General features: G+C 37.8%; 1 protein-coding gene and 1 long non-coding RNA gene across 3 annotated transcripts in view; one reads left to right on the top strand and one right to left on the bottom strand.

The window, feature by feature from the left end:
- The window catches only part of LOC100014747 (palmitoyltransferase ZDHHC11), a 252,599-nt gene that overhangs the window by 152,527 nt on the left and 86,473 nt on the right, over positions 1–13,599 (top strand). For both annotated transcript variants that reach the window (XM_016431409.2, XM_007486776.3), the window contains exon 7: positions 13,351–13,475. In XM_016431409.2, the coding sequence (XP_016286895.1) occupies positions 13,351–13,475 (125 nt within the window). The remainder of the gene's footprint in view (positions 1–13,350; positions 13,476–13,599) is intronic.
- The window catches only part of LOC130458479 (uncharacterized), a 153,609-nt gene that overhangs the window by 24,753 nt on the left and 115,257 nt on the right, over positions 1–13,599 (bottom strand). The window lies entirely within an intron of this gene.

Genomic DNA, 13,599 nt, shown 5'->3' on the forward strand with positions numbered 1-13,599 from the left:
GAATTCCATAGGGTAACATACTACACAGAACCTTATGTGAATGAAGACTAGTCTTGGTGTAGCATAGAAAGCAAATTATTACAGCAAAAGAACAAGTAATTCAACAAGAACACTCCTAAATTTGTAGCCTAAAACTTCACTTTTATAACTAGGACAGGCACAAACATCTAGAACGCTAGAGAAGCATGTATTCACATTAGTTGAATTTGTTATAAGAAGTCTTTAACAGCAAATTATACAGGAGAACTGACAAAAGTTATCCATATCTCTCAACCTTCATCCTAAAACAGTCTCTACCAGGGGAAAGAAGAGAGAGAGGGTATACCTTGAAGATATTACTTCATATTTTCAGATACCTCTCTAGACACAACAATGTAATAATTTCATCAATGAAGATACATACTGATGACATATGAAAAAAAAGTCCTAGTCATGACCTGCAACATGAATAGCCCAAGAAGGAATCAAAAACAGTCTTATGAATGAAACCCTACTGAAAACACAGGAAAGCACAAGAGCCACCAGAATACAGAAAAGAGAGCCCTGCACATGTTGTAATGATAGAATGATAGCACCCCTGAAGCTAATATAGTTTCAAAAAGGAATACAGACAAAAAGAGAAATAAATATTTAAAAGACTATCAGCCATAAGAAAAAGAAGCTTATCAATCAATCTATCTATCATCTAGCTATCTATCTGAAGTCTCTGCTGGACACAGTAACTGATCAGAAAGAAAAAATGTTATTGCAAATGAATGCATAATTTTCTAAATTCTATCTCCAAGAAATAAGTACAGTAACTATCCAAGGAATAAGTACAGTAACCATACAAGAAGTGATTACAATGACCATATAATAAATCTCCTTGTAAAGAATCACATAGAAAAGATTGGAAACAACGTCAAATCATTATTCTTAACAAAATCTTGAGAACTTATGCATTTGCTCACACCCATCCATGAAAAACGCATGTACAGCTTACTTGCATTCACAAAGATGTACATATGCAAATCTTACCCTCAAGTATGAAGAGGACACATGTAATCCTTACTTTCAGACATGAATTCTGACAAATATTCATGAAGATCCCATCTTACTTCCATTCATTTACAAATTTCACTCTTACCTGCATGCATATGTAAAAACCTAACTTGCATGCATGTTCATGTGTTCCCGGCTCCTGATTTTTCCAGTGGATCCTGATTTGAAGAACACGTTTTCAATCAATACTAGAAGATGAAGAGTGGCATGCTGACCAGAGTTCAACAAGCAACATAAAAGGACATGGAAGGACTTTGGAACTTTGAAATTTTGGAACTTGTGATCATGAAGATATGTAAGAGTGTATCATACATGTCAACATCACATATATGCATGCACATGCTACATTATAGATATTTAGGCAGAGACTAGATGAATCTATGTCAAGAATATTATAGGAAAAAGTCCTACAACAGACTGAAGCTAGACAAAAAGGATGCTAAAATTCTTTCCAATTCTTAAGATTCTATAATTCAAGGATCACAGCTAGTACTAAGATAGAGATAATATATAGAGACATGAACTTGAGGGCAATAGTTATGAGGATTCAAAACTATCTGAATAAATGAAACAAAAAAAGCTAATGAATTGAAGTGAACATGTTGGAAATCTTTGAAGCTTAGTGAGCTATCTTTGCTTCTGGAATATTAATTATTACTATTAGTGATTTAGAGAAAGATCTAGATAGCATGCTTATCAAATTTGCAGATGTTCCAATCTGAGAAAGAAAACTACCATCACATTACAGAATCAGGAGCCCCAAAGATCTCAAACTAGAATGATGATCTAAATATAAGAAGATGAACTTTAATTAAGATAAATGTAAAGTCCTACTGTTTACTTAAAAAAATTCAACTGCATCATTACAAGACAGAAGAGATACCATGATGACCCCTAAACATTAATATTTTGGGTTACTTTAACAGTGGCCAGTTACCTCAATATACCTGGAAAGTTTTATCATACTTTTCATGTGGAAGAGGCAGAAAAATGTAAACTAGCTAATAGCAAAATTTGACAAATTAAAATTTTATTGAATAGGCAGAGTCAAGGAGTCGTCTTTGGGAGCTCTATGTCTCCTTGGAAGAATGTCTCCAGGGAAGTGCCCTAGGGATCTATGTTTGATCCTATGTTCTTTAATACTTTTGTCCAAACTCGAATAAAGGGATAGAGAGTATCCTTATCAAATATGTGGGTGATATGAACTTAGGCATAATATCTATTACACACAATAACAGAAACAATATCTAAAAGCATCTTGACAGGTTAGTACATCTGAATCAAACCAAATGAAATCAGATACAGACAAATGTAAAATCTTGGTTTTTGAGTTTGGGGAATTAATTTCATAAATATGAGGCAAGAAAGAAATATTTAGATTGCAGATTATTCTGGGCGGAGAGTGTGGGGGTTGCTTTAGTAAAATGCAAGTTCAGTATAAATCAGTAGTGTGATATTGCAGTCAAAGAAGATAATACCGTCGTGGGCTATATATATATTAAGGGAAGTATGATTTCCTGGAATAAGGAGTTGATAATCCTATTTTGCTCTTACTTGATAAAACCATATGTAGGCTATTGAGTTGAGTTCTAGACTAGGCAGACAATTTCATGGTACAATGGGTAGAGTGTTGGATCTGGACTTGAAGACCAGTTCATATTTAGTCTAATATGTTTTAGCTGTGTGGCCCCTAGGTAAATCACTTAATCTCAATTTCCTTATCTGTAAAATCAGGATGATAATAGAATTTATCTCCAAAGAATGTCATAAGGTTCAAATGAAATATAATATATAAGTGGTTTTGTGCACCTTAAGATGCTATATAAATGCTAGCTATCATCATATCAATAGCACTACAGTTTAGGAAGGATATTGATAAACTGGAGATTGTTTAAAGAATGACAATTAGAATGGAGAGAGGCTTCAAATTTGGGGGGAATGAAGACTGATCAAAGGAATGCAGACAGCCTGGGCAAGAGAAATTCAAGGGGTGTATGAAAGCTGCTTTCAAATACTTGAAAGGCTATTGTTTGGGAGAGGGCAGAATCAGAAGCAATCTGCTTAAGTTGTACAGAGGTAAATTTAGGCTTTATGTAAAGATTAAATTTCCTAAAAATCAGAGTGATCCCAACGTCAAGGATTTCCTCACTAAAGATCATTTAAAAATGACTTGATGAGTTGTGCTAGATGGTTTCTGATAAGCCTCTCAACTCTGAAATTTTGTGACTCTAGTTGACATCAACCCCTCCGAAAATATCTAATTTGGAGATTGAAGAGATCTATTTAAAAAGGGTGTTTGGGGGGGGCAGGGGTGGGGAGCAAGGCAGGATCCTAGAGGATAGTAATAGAAAAAAGTTATAGGTTGGAAAAAAGAAACTATAAGTAGAAAAAGGAAAGGAAATTAGATTTTTATACCCAAGGGAGTCTTCAACCAGTATGATAATTATTATTCCTGAAGTGATCTCTGTAATTTTCAGTTCCTTCTGAGAACAAAATAAGAATTGCAGGAATAATAGGGGTTAGGTAGGGACACACACTTCCTTCATGTAAGGGTGTGATGCTGGCTACTGCAGAAATAGGTTTGATTTGCAAGATACACTCACTGGAAGCTGGTTATTTCATCCTAGGTATTATGAGTGCATTTCTAGTAGCCGTTATCTGGTCATAGTGGTGCCAATCAGGGTAACATAAGCCTCTGAGTTTCAGCCAGCTACCCTTCAGTGGAGATAACTGAGAAGTAAGAGATTAATTCAGATGATGCAGTCACTTGATTTGCACTGGTTAGATTACGTCAGGAATCTTATGTCCAGTTCTGGGTACCCTACTTTAAAGAAGGACAAGGACGTGGAGAAGTTGAATTTCACCCAGGAGAGAGCAGTTAAAATAGTAAGGAATGCCAATACCATATTCCTTTAAGATTGACTGGAAAAATGCGAAGAACTGTTGATTTGGAATTATAAAACTTTAGATATAATCCCAGCACTAATGATTGGCTAATTTTGTGGCTTCAGACAAGTCTTTCAACATCCCTGGCTTTGCTTCTTTGTAAAATGGGGAAGGGGGAGGGCTGACTAGATGTTCTCTAACTTCTCTTCCAGTTCTTTTTTTTTTTTTAATTTTTTTTAATATATTTTATTTGATCATTTCCAAGCATTATTCGTTAAAGACATAGATCATTTTCTTTTCCTCCCCCCCACCCCCCATAGCCGACGCGTAAGTCCACTGGGCATTAGATGTTTTCTTGATTTGAACCCATTGCTTTGTTGATAGTATTTGCATTAGAGTGTTCATTTAAAGTCTATCCTCTGTCATGTCCCCTCAACCTCTGTATTCAGGCAGTTGCTTTTTCTCGGTGTTTCCACTCCCATAGTTTATCCTTTGCTTATGAATGGTGTTTTTTTTCTCCTAGATCCCTGAAAGTTGTTCAGGGACATTACACCGCCCCTAATGTAGAAGTCCATTACGTTCGATTATACCACAGTGTATTAGTCTCTGTGTACAATGTTCTCCTGGTTCTGCTCCTCTCGCTCTGCATCACTTCCTGGAGGTTGTTCCAGTCTCCATGGAACTTCTCCACTTTATTATTCCTTTGAGCACAATAGTATTCCATCACCAACATATACCACAGTTTGTTCAGCCATTCCCCAATTGATGGGCATCCCCTCGTTTTCCAGTTTTGGGCCACCACAAAGAGCGCAGCTATGAATATTTTTGTACAAATCTTTTTCCTTATTATCTCCTTGGGGTATAAACCCAGCAGTGCTATGGCTGGGTCAAAGGGTAGATATTCTTTTGTCGCCCTTTGGGCATAGTTCCAAATTGCCCTCCAGAATGGTTGGATCAGTTCACAACTCCACCAGCAATGAATTAATGTCCCTACTTTGCCACATCCCCTCCAGCATTCATTACTTTCCTTTGCTGTTATGTTAGCCAATCTGCTAGGTGTGAGGTGATACCTCAGAGTTGTTTTGATTTGCATCTCTCTGATTATAAGAGATGTAGAACACTTCTTCATGTGCTTGTTAATAGTTTTGATTTCTTTATCTGAGAACTGCCTATCCATTTCCCTTGCCCATTTATCAATTGGAGAATGGCTTGATTTTTTGTACAATTGATTTAGCTCATTATAAATATGAGTAATTAAACCTTTGTCAGAGGTTTCTATGAAGATTTTTTCCCAATTTGTTGTTTCCCTTCTGATTTTAGTTATATTGGTTTTGTTTGTACAAAAGCTTTTTAGTTTGATGTAGTCAAAATTATTTATTTTACATTTTGTGATTCTTTCTATATCTTGCTTGGTTTTAAAGCCTTTCCCCTCCCAAAGGTCTGACATGTATACTATTCTGTGTTTACCCAATTTACTTATGGTTTCCTTCTTTATGTTTAAGTCACTCACCCATTTTGAATTTATCTTGGTGTAGGGTGTGAGGTGTTGATCTATTCCTAGTCTCTCCCACACTGTCTTCCAATTTTCCCAGCAGTTTTTATCGAATAGTGGATTTTTGTCCCAAAAGCTGGGGTCTTTGGGTTTATCGTATACTGTCTTGCTGAGGTCGTTTTCCCCCAGTCTATTCCACTGATCTTCCTTTCTGTTTCTTAGCCAGTACCAAATTGTTTTGATGACTGCTGCTTTGTAATATAGTTTGAGGTCTGGAACTGCAAGGCCCCCATCATATGTGTTTTTTTTCATTATTTCCCTGGATATCCTTGATCTTTTGTTCTTCCAAATGAACTTTGTTATGGTTTTTTCTAAATCAGTGAAGAAGTATTTTGGTAGTTCAATGGGTATGGCACTAAATAGATAAATAAGTTTGGGTAGGATGGTCATTTTTATTATATTGGCTCGTCCTATCCATGAGCAGTTAATGTTTTTCCAATTGTTCAAGTCTAGTTTTAGTTGTGTGGCGAGTGTTTTGTAGTTGTGTTCATATAGTTCCTGTGTTTGTCTTGGGAGATAGATTCCTAGGTATTTTATTTTGTCTAAGGTGATTTTGAATGGGATTTCTCTTTCTAGTTCTTGCTGCTGAGCTGTGTTGGAGATATATAGAAAAGCTGATGATTTATGTGGGTTTATTTTGTATCCTGCAACTTTGCTAAAGTTGTTGATTATTTCAATTAGCTTTTTGGTTGAATCTCTAGGATTCTTTAAGTAGACCATCATGTCATCCGCAAAGAGTGATAACTTGGTCTCCTCCTTGCCTATTCTGATGCCTTCAATTTCTTTATCTTCTCTAATTGCTACTGCTAGTGTTTCTAGTACAATGTCAAATAGTAGAGGTGATAATGGGCATCCTTGTTTCACTCCTGATCTTATTGGGAATGCATCTAGTTTATCCCCATTGCAGATGATATTAGCTGTTGGTTTTAGATATATACTGTTTATTATTTTTAGGAATGACCCTTCTATTCCTATGCTTTCTAGTGTTTTTAATAGGAATGGGTGTTGTATTTTATCAAAGGCTTTTTCTGCATCTATTGAAATAATCATGTGGTTCTTGCTAGTTTGCTTGTTGATGTGGTCAATTATGTGGATGGTTTTCCTAATGTTGAACCAGCCCTGCATCCCTGGTATGAATCCTACTTGATCATGGTGAATGATCCTTCTGATCACTTGCTGGAGTCTTTTTGCTAGTATCCTATTTAAAATTTTTGCATCTATATTCATTAGGGAGATTGGCCTATAGTTTTCTTTCTCTGTTTTTGACCTGCCTGGTTTTGGAATCAGTACCATGTTTGTGTCATAAAAGGAGTTTGGTAGAACTCCCTCTTTGCTTATTATGTCAAATAGTTTGTATAGTATTGGGGTTAACTGTTCTCTGAATGTTTGATAGAATTCACAGGTGAATCCATCAGGCCCTGGGGATTTTTTCTTAGGAAGTTCTTTGATGGCTTGATGGATTTCAATTTCTGATATGGGATTATTTAAGAATTCTATTTCCTCTTCTGTTAGTCTAGGCAGTTTGTATTTTTGTATATATTCATCCATTTCTCCTAAATTGGTGTATTTATTGCCATATAATTGGGCAAAGTAATTTCTAATGATTGCCTTAATTTCCTCCTCATTGGAGGTGCTGTCCCCCTTTTCATCTTTAATGCTGTGAATTTGCTTTTCTTCCTTCCTTTTTTTAATTAGATTGACCAGTACTTTGTCTATTTTGTTTGTTTTTTCAAAGTACCAGCTTCTTGTCTTATTTATTAAATCAATAGTTCTATCACTTTCGATTTTATTAATTTCTCCCTTAATTTTTAGGATTTCTAATTTGGTTTTCTGCTGGGGGTTTTTAATTTGATCTCTTTCGAGTTTTTTCAATTGCATTTCCAATTGATTGATCTCTGCTCTCCCTTGTTTGTTAATATGAGCTTTCAGGGATATGAATTTGCCTCTGATTACCGCTTTGGCTGCATCCCAAAAGGTTTGAAAGGATGTTTCGCCATTGTCATTTTCCTTGATGAAATTATTAATTGTTTCTATGATTTCTTCTTTAGCTAAACGGTTTTGGAGTATCATATTGTTTAATTTCCAATTGGTTTTAGATTTGGTTTTCCATGTACCATTACTAATCATTATTTTTATTGCCTTGTGATCTGAGAAGGCTGCATTCATTATTTCTGCTTTTTTGCATTTGTGTGCTATGTTTCTGTGACCTAATGTATGGTCAATTTTTGTGAATGTGCCATGTGGTGCTGAGAAGAAGGTGTATTCCTTTTTATCCCTATTTATTTTTCTCCATATGTCTATTAATTCTAATTTTTCTAAGATTTCATTCACTTCTTTTACCTCTTTCTTATTTATTTTTTGATTTGATTTATCTAAATTTGATAATGGTTGGTTTAAGTCTCCCACTAGTATGGTTTTATTGTCTATTTCTTCCTTCAATTCTCCTAGTTTCTCCATTAGAAATTTGGGTGCTATATTATTTGGTGCATACATGTTGATTAATGATATTTCCTCATTGTCTAGAGTCCCTTTTAACAAAATATAATTACCTTCCCTATCCCTTTTGATCAGGTCTATTTTTGCATTGGCTTTATCAGATATCATGATTACCACTCCTGCCTTCTTTCTATCAGTTGAGGCCCAGAAGGTCTTACTCCATCCTTTAATTCTGACCTTGTGGGTGTCAACCCGCCTCATGTGTGTTTCTTGAAGACAACATATGGTAGGGTTTTGGATTCTAATCCATTCAGCTATTCGTCTACGTTTTATGGGTGAGTTCATCCCATTCACGTTCAAAGTTATGATTGTCATTTGTGGACTCCCTGGCATTTTGATTGCCTTCCCTAATTCTAACCTTTTCTTCTTCGGCTCTACCTTTTAGTCCAGTGATTTACTTTGAATCAGTCCCCCTTGTCCCCTCCCTTGATGTTTCCCTTTTTAGTCCCTCCCTTTTTGTTCCCTCCCCCTCCCCCCTCTCTTTCCCTCCCTTTTTGTTCTCCCTCTCCTCCTCCCCCCCTTGGTTTTCCCTTCTCCTTACCCTTGTTGGGTAAGATAGAATTCAAGATCCCAATGGATCTGGATGTTTTTCCCTCTCAGAGTTGATTTCCCTGAGATTGAGGTTTAAGTAAACCCCCCCCCCCTCTCTTCCTCTCCTTCTTATAGGAGTTTTCTTCCCCTCCCCTTCCCCTGTGAATCTTTGTGTGAGAACCATTATTCTATTTGGTCTTTCTTTACCCCCTATTTATACATTACATTTTCCCCACATATTAGTATACATAGGTTGATATAAATGTAGTCCTTATAGAAGAGAGTTTGAGTAAAAGAAGATAACATTTTTCCCCTTTCCTTAATATTTACCTTTTCAGGTATTCCTTGCTCTTTGATTTTCGGTATCAAACTTTCCACAGAGCTCTGGTCTTTTCTTTGCAAAAAGTTGGAAGTCTTCTATTTTGTTGAATGCCCATACTTTCCCTTGGAAGTATATAGTCAGTTTTGCTGGGTAGCTGATTCTTGGTTGGAGACCCAGCTCTCTTGCCTTTCTGAAGATCATGTTCCATGCCTTACGATCATTCAGCGTAGAACTTGCAAGGTCTTGTGTGACCCTGATTGGCATTCCTTTATATCTAAATTGTCTTTTTCTGGCTTCCTGTAGGATTTTTTCTTTTGTTTGATAGCTTTGGAATTTGGCAATTACATTCCTGGGAGTTGTCTTTTGGGGGTTTAGTGTAGAAGGTGTTCTGTGAGCTCTGTCAGTGGATGTATTGCCCCCTTGTTCTAGAATCTCTGGGCAATTTTCTTTGATTATATCTTGTATCACCATGTCCAGTTTGGTGTTTATTTCTGGCTTTTCTGGGAGTCCAATTATTCTTAAATTTTCTCTTCTCCCCCTGTTTTCCAGATCTATCACCTTGTCGGTGAGATATTTTATGTTCTCTTCTAATTTCTTGGTGTTTTGGCTTTGCTTTATTAGTTCTTGCTTTAAAGCCTGGTTTTCTTTTACAGTTTGGTCAAACTGGTTTTGTAGATGCGTGAATTTCTTTTGCATCATTTCCCACTTTTCCTCCCAGAGGGCTTCCATCTTTTTGGTCCTTTCTGATTCAAATTCTTCATGGGTTTGTGGAGAGTTTCTATTTCCTTTGGAAGATTTTGGAGAATTTTCTTGTATATCTTCTTCTATCTGCTCTGTATTTTGTATTTTGGCTCCATAGAATGTGTCCAGAGTCGCCCCTTTCTTCTTATTTTTCTTGGTATTTTGGGGCTTCTGTGCTTCTGTGGAGTTTGTCATCTCTGAACGTGGAGGATTGGCTTTTCTTGTCTTTATCTGGTGATCAGAGGCTTTAGTCCTGGGCAGATGTTGGTTCTATGAGCGTTCCCTGGGTTAAACTGAATATGCCTCACTGGAACTGGAATGGAAGGGTCGGACCACGAGGCCACACTCTCCCCCTGGCTCGATTTCCGGAAGTTGCCTTCAGAATCCCTGGCCGTGAGGCTGTTTCGTTGGCCTGCGGGGGGATGGGCTGCCGCTTCCCCAAGCTCCGAGAGCACAGACTTTCACTGAGACTTGGATAGCAGGATCCAGCCCGTGAGGCTGTCTTGCCCGCCCTGAGGGTTGCTGTTGTTTTGACCAGCTCTCTGCAGGGGAGGCCCCAGGCAGTAACTTTCACCAGGACCCACCGGCTCTTTGCAGCGGAGGCCCCAGGCAGTAACTTTCACCAGGACCCACCGGCTCTTTGCAGCGGAGGCCCCAGGCAGTAACTTTCACCAGGACCCACCGGCTCTTTGCAGCGGAAGCCCCAGGCAGTAACTTTCACCCGGACTGGGACTTGGGTAGAAGACCCTGAGGGTTGTTGTTCCTCAGACCCTGCTCTCTGAGCCCGGCGCGGCTGCCGCTTCCGGGAGCCTTGGACTCTGCGCTCCTACCCCTGAGGTCCGAGGGATCTCGGGTTCTGGCTTTTAAGGGGAGCCGTACCTTTTGAACCGGGTCCAGGTCCAGGAGGAGGGTTCCCAGGGTCTGTGCTGTTGATCGTTTTGAATTTCGGCGCCTTAGGAGCTTCTAGTTTGAGATCGGTCGGGAAGGGTTTTCCGGAGATCTGAACTTCAGCTTTCTCTAAGCCGCCATCTTAACCGGAAGTCTCAATCCACCTTCTCTTCCAGTTCTACAGCCAATAAATGTGAAAGTTTCACCTGGAGAAGAGTTGGAGGGCATCTATTCATTACCTTCAAATACTTGAAGGATTATCATGTGGAAGAGGGCTATTTGAGGGGAAGGCACTAGATTTCAGAGAATCAGGAAAAGGTTTACTAGGAGGTGGTGCTTGAGCTGAGTTTTGAAGGAAATAGAGGTGAGATTTCCTAATCAATATTGTGGTTCAATCATTGTTCAGTACCACAGGACTCTTCATGACCCCATATGGGCTTTCTTGGCAGAGATACTGAAGTAGTTTGCCATTCCTTCTCCTTCTCATATGACAAATGAGGAAACTGAGGCAATCAGGATTAAATGACTTGCCCAGGGCCACATAGCAGGCAAGATGAGTCTTCCTGACTTCAGGCCTGGCTCTTTAAACACTATGCCACCTCACAGCACCTAACCAATAGAGCTGTCCAAAAATGGAATAGATTGCTTCCTGAAGTAGTGAGCTGCCTGTCACTGTAAATATTCAAACAGAGTCTGGCTGACATTATAGATTACTGCATTGAGCAAGTGGTTGAAGTAGGTGACCACTAAAGTTCTTTTCAATTCTAATGTCTTATGATTCAATGAAAGTTTGCTTAGTGCAAAGTCTATAATCAAACCATATTATGTCTGTAACTATCTCTTTGCCTACCATTTGGAAGCCCTATAATAAAAGGAAAAGAGGTTAATTTAATATGACTTATTTTTAGTAATGTGAACTAACTCCTAGTAATTTCTGTTGTTCTTCCTAAGTATTCACAATCCTTCTGTTTAATAATCCACTCTAGCATTTTGTTGGGGTTCAACATCATGAATGTTAGAGTGGAGTCAGATTTTTCCCATTTTAAAAAGTGTTCATTTTCAATATAACAACTTTTGTATTGTTGTTATCTAGGGACATATTGAACCTGGATATCTTTCTCCCTTTTAATGTTATTGGCATCCAACAGCTTGCTAATCTTCTTTCCTTTTCAAGTCTTAGATCAGAGGAACTGATTTTCCAGGCTCATAGTTTCCTCATTTTTTTTTTCAATTAAATAACCTTTACCTTCTGTCTTAGAATCAAAACTATGTATTGGAATTATAATATTATTATAATATAATTATTATATTGTTAATTATAAAAATACATAATATGTAATATTATAATAATATAAATCATAATAATATTGGAATACTATGCATTGATTGCAAGTCAGAGGAATGATAAGGGCTAGGCAATGGTGGTTAAGTGACTTCCCCAGAGTCATACAGCTAGGAAGTGTCTGAGGACAGATTTGGACTCAGGACCTTTTATCTCTAGGTCTAGCTCTCGACCCACTCAGTCACCTACCTGCCCCTAGCTGACTCATTCGTAATATTCTCATAACCTCTCCTTTTTCTGTTCTCACCCAGAATCTTTGGCACTTGTTCTTCCCCTACATCATTACCATGGACATCTCCAGGCCTCAGTCCTCCACTTTCCACTCAACTTTTACATACTTTCTTTTATTTCCAGAAATCTGGCTTTCGTTTTTGCTTTGTGTTCCTTTTTCTTCATCCAGACCCTTTAAAGAAAATCTTGGGATTTTATTTTATTGTTTTCTAACTCCCAAGAAACACATAGAGAGAAGTAGGTCGTATCTTGCTGTGACCTCACCTTCCAATCAGGATCTGGTTACTAGTATGACTAAATTACTAGCATATGGTACTGCTATTCTTTCTTCTGATACTCCTGCAGGCTTCCAGTTAACTTCTCTGTCAAGAAAAGAAAAAGGAAGGAAGAAAGAAAAAAGAAAAGGCTATTTGATATGGAAAGGATCTATTTAACTAAGTTCATCATTGTGTACCATCTACCTAATTCTGGAAAAGTTTGTTTGTTTGTTTTCCTACTCAATCAAGGGCTCCTAAAAGAGACAAGTCTTTTCCCTATTGAACATTTTAAGATTATTTTGGACACAAGTGGTTGCTTGCTAGTTTTTGTCTTTTTTTTTTAAGTGTTTCCTCACAATGGGCAATATGCTACTGGATAGGATTAATTATGCGTCTGGATTGTCCTCCAAGACCTGAGAGAGTTGAGATGTTTCCTGTTTGGAGATAGCATTAGGGTCTTGGAGCCTTCTTTCAGGCATCTGATTCTCCTTTCTACTCATAGAAGAAACCATTCTGGAAACAAACTCCTCTGAGTCTAGATTTGGATCTGGCATAAACATAGAGGAACATGCCCACAGTTTCCAAACAACATTCATTTTGTATGAAAGCAAAGGATACTAATATGGAGTCAATCTGTGACTCCCAGATATGATAGAGCTAACGATGGCTACCATGAAAGCAAATCTATGCTATTCATAAGAATACACCACAGATTACTAGAGAACTGGGAAGGGAAAGGCCAGTGGGGCCCATAAAGGGACAGGGCTCAAAACCAGAAGTGGCTACTGGGCTTGAAAAAGAACCTTTAAAAATGTGACTAATGTGGAATGAATGTCTCGGAACATAGTGAAGGCATGAACACTTTCTATAACTTCAATTTGACACTAATGGGAAACTTGGCCTTTTGAACACAGGGAAAATACAGTGGCTATTAATTTTTTCTGTGCCCTTGTCCAGCCTTTAGTGTGCTGGGCATCTGTCAAATTCTACTTGTATTTATATTTACCCACATGACAAAACTTTGGCTTGTTTTGGACTTGTTATCTTTGCTTCCCTCCCTCAGGTATTTCTTTGCTAGTGTGGCCTCCGCTGTTATTGGTATCATCCTCCTTATCATCTTACTACTGTACATCTTCATCCAGTACTTTGTGAATCCAGAGAAACTCCGCACAGACTCCCAGTTTGAAAGTATGTTATTCAATATTCTTTTAGAATTACATTTACACAGCATGATTTTGTGTTATAGTTTTAATACTTTGTCTGTTATGTCTGTAAACTTTCCAGCTTACTTTCTGGTAAACTTTTGCAGGTA

The sequence above is a fragment of the Monodelphis domestica genome, chromosome 3 (genome assembly GCF_027887165.1).
Source record: "Monodelphis domestica isolate mMonDom1 chromosome 3, mMonDom1.pri, whole genome shotgun sequence".
Lineage (NCBI taxonomy): Eukaryota > Metazoa > Chordata > Mammalia > Didelphimorphia > Didelphidae > Monodelphis > Monodelphis domestica.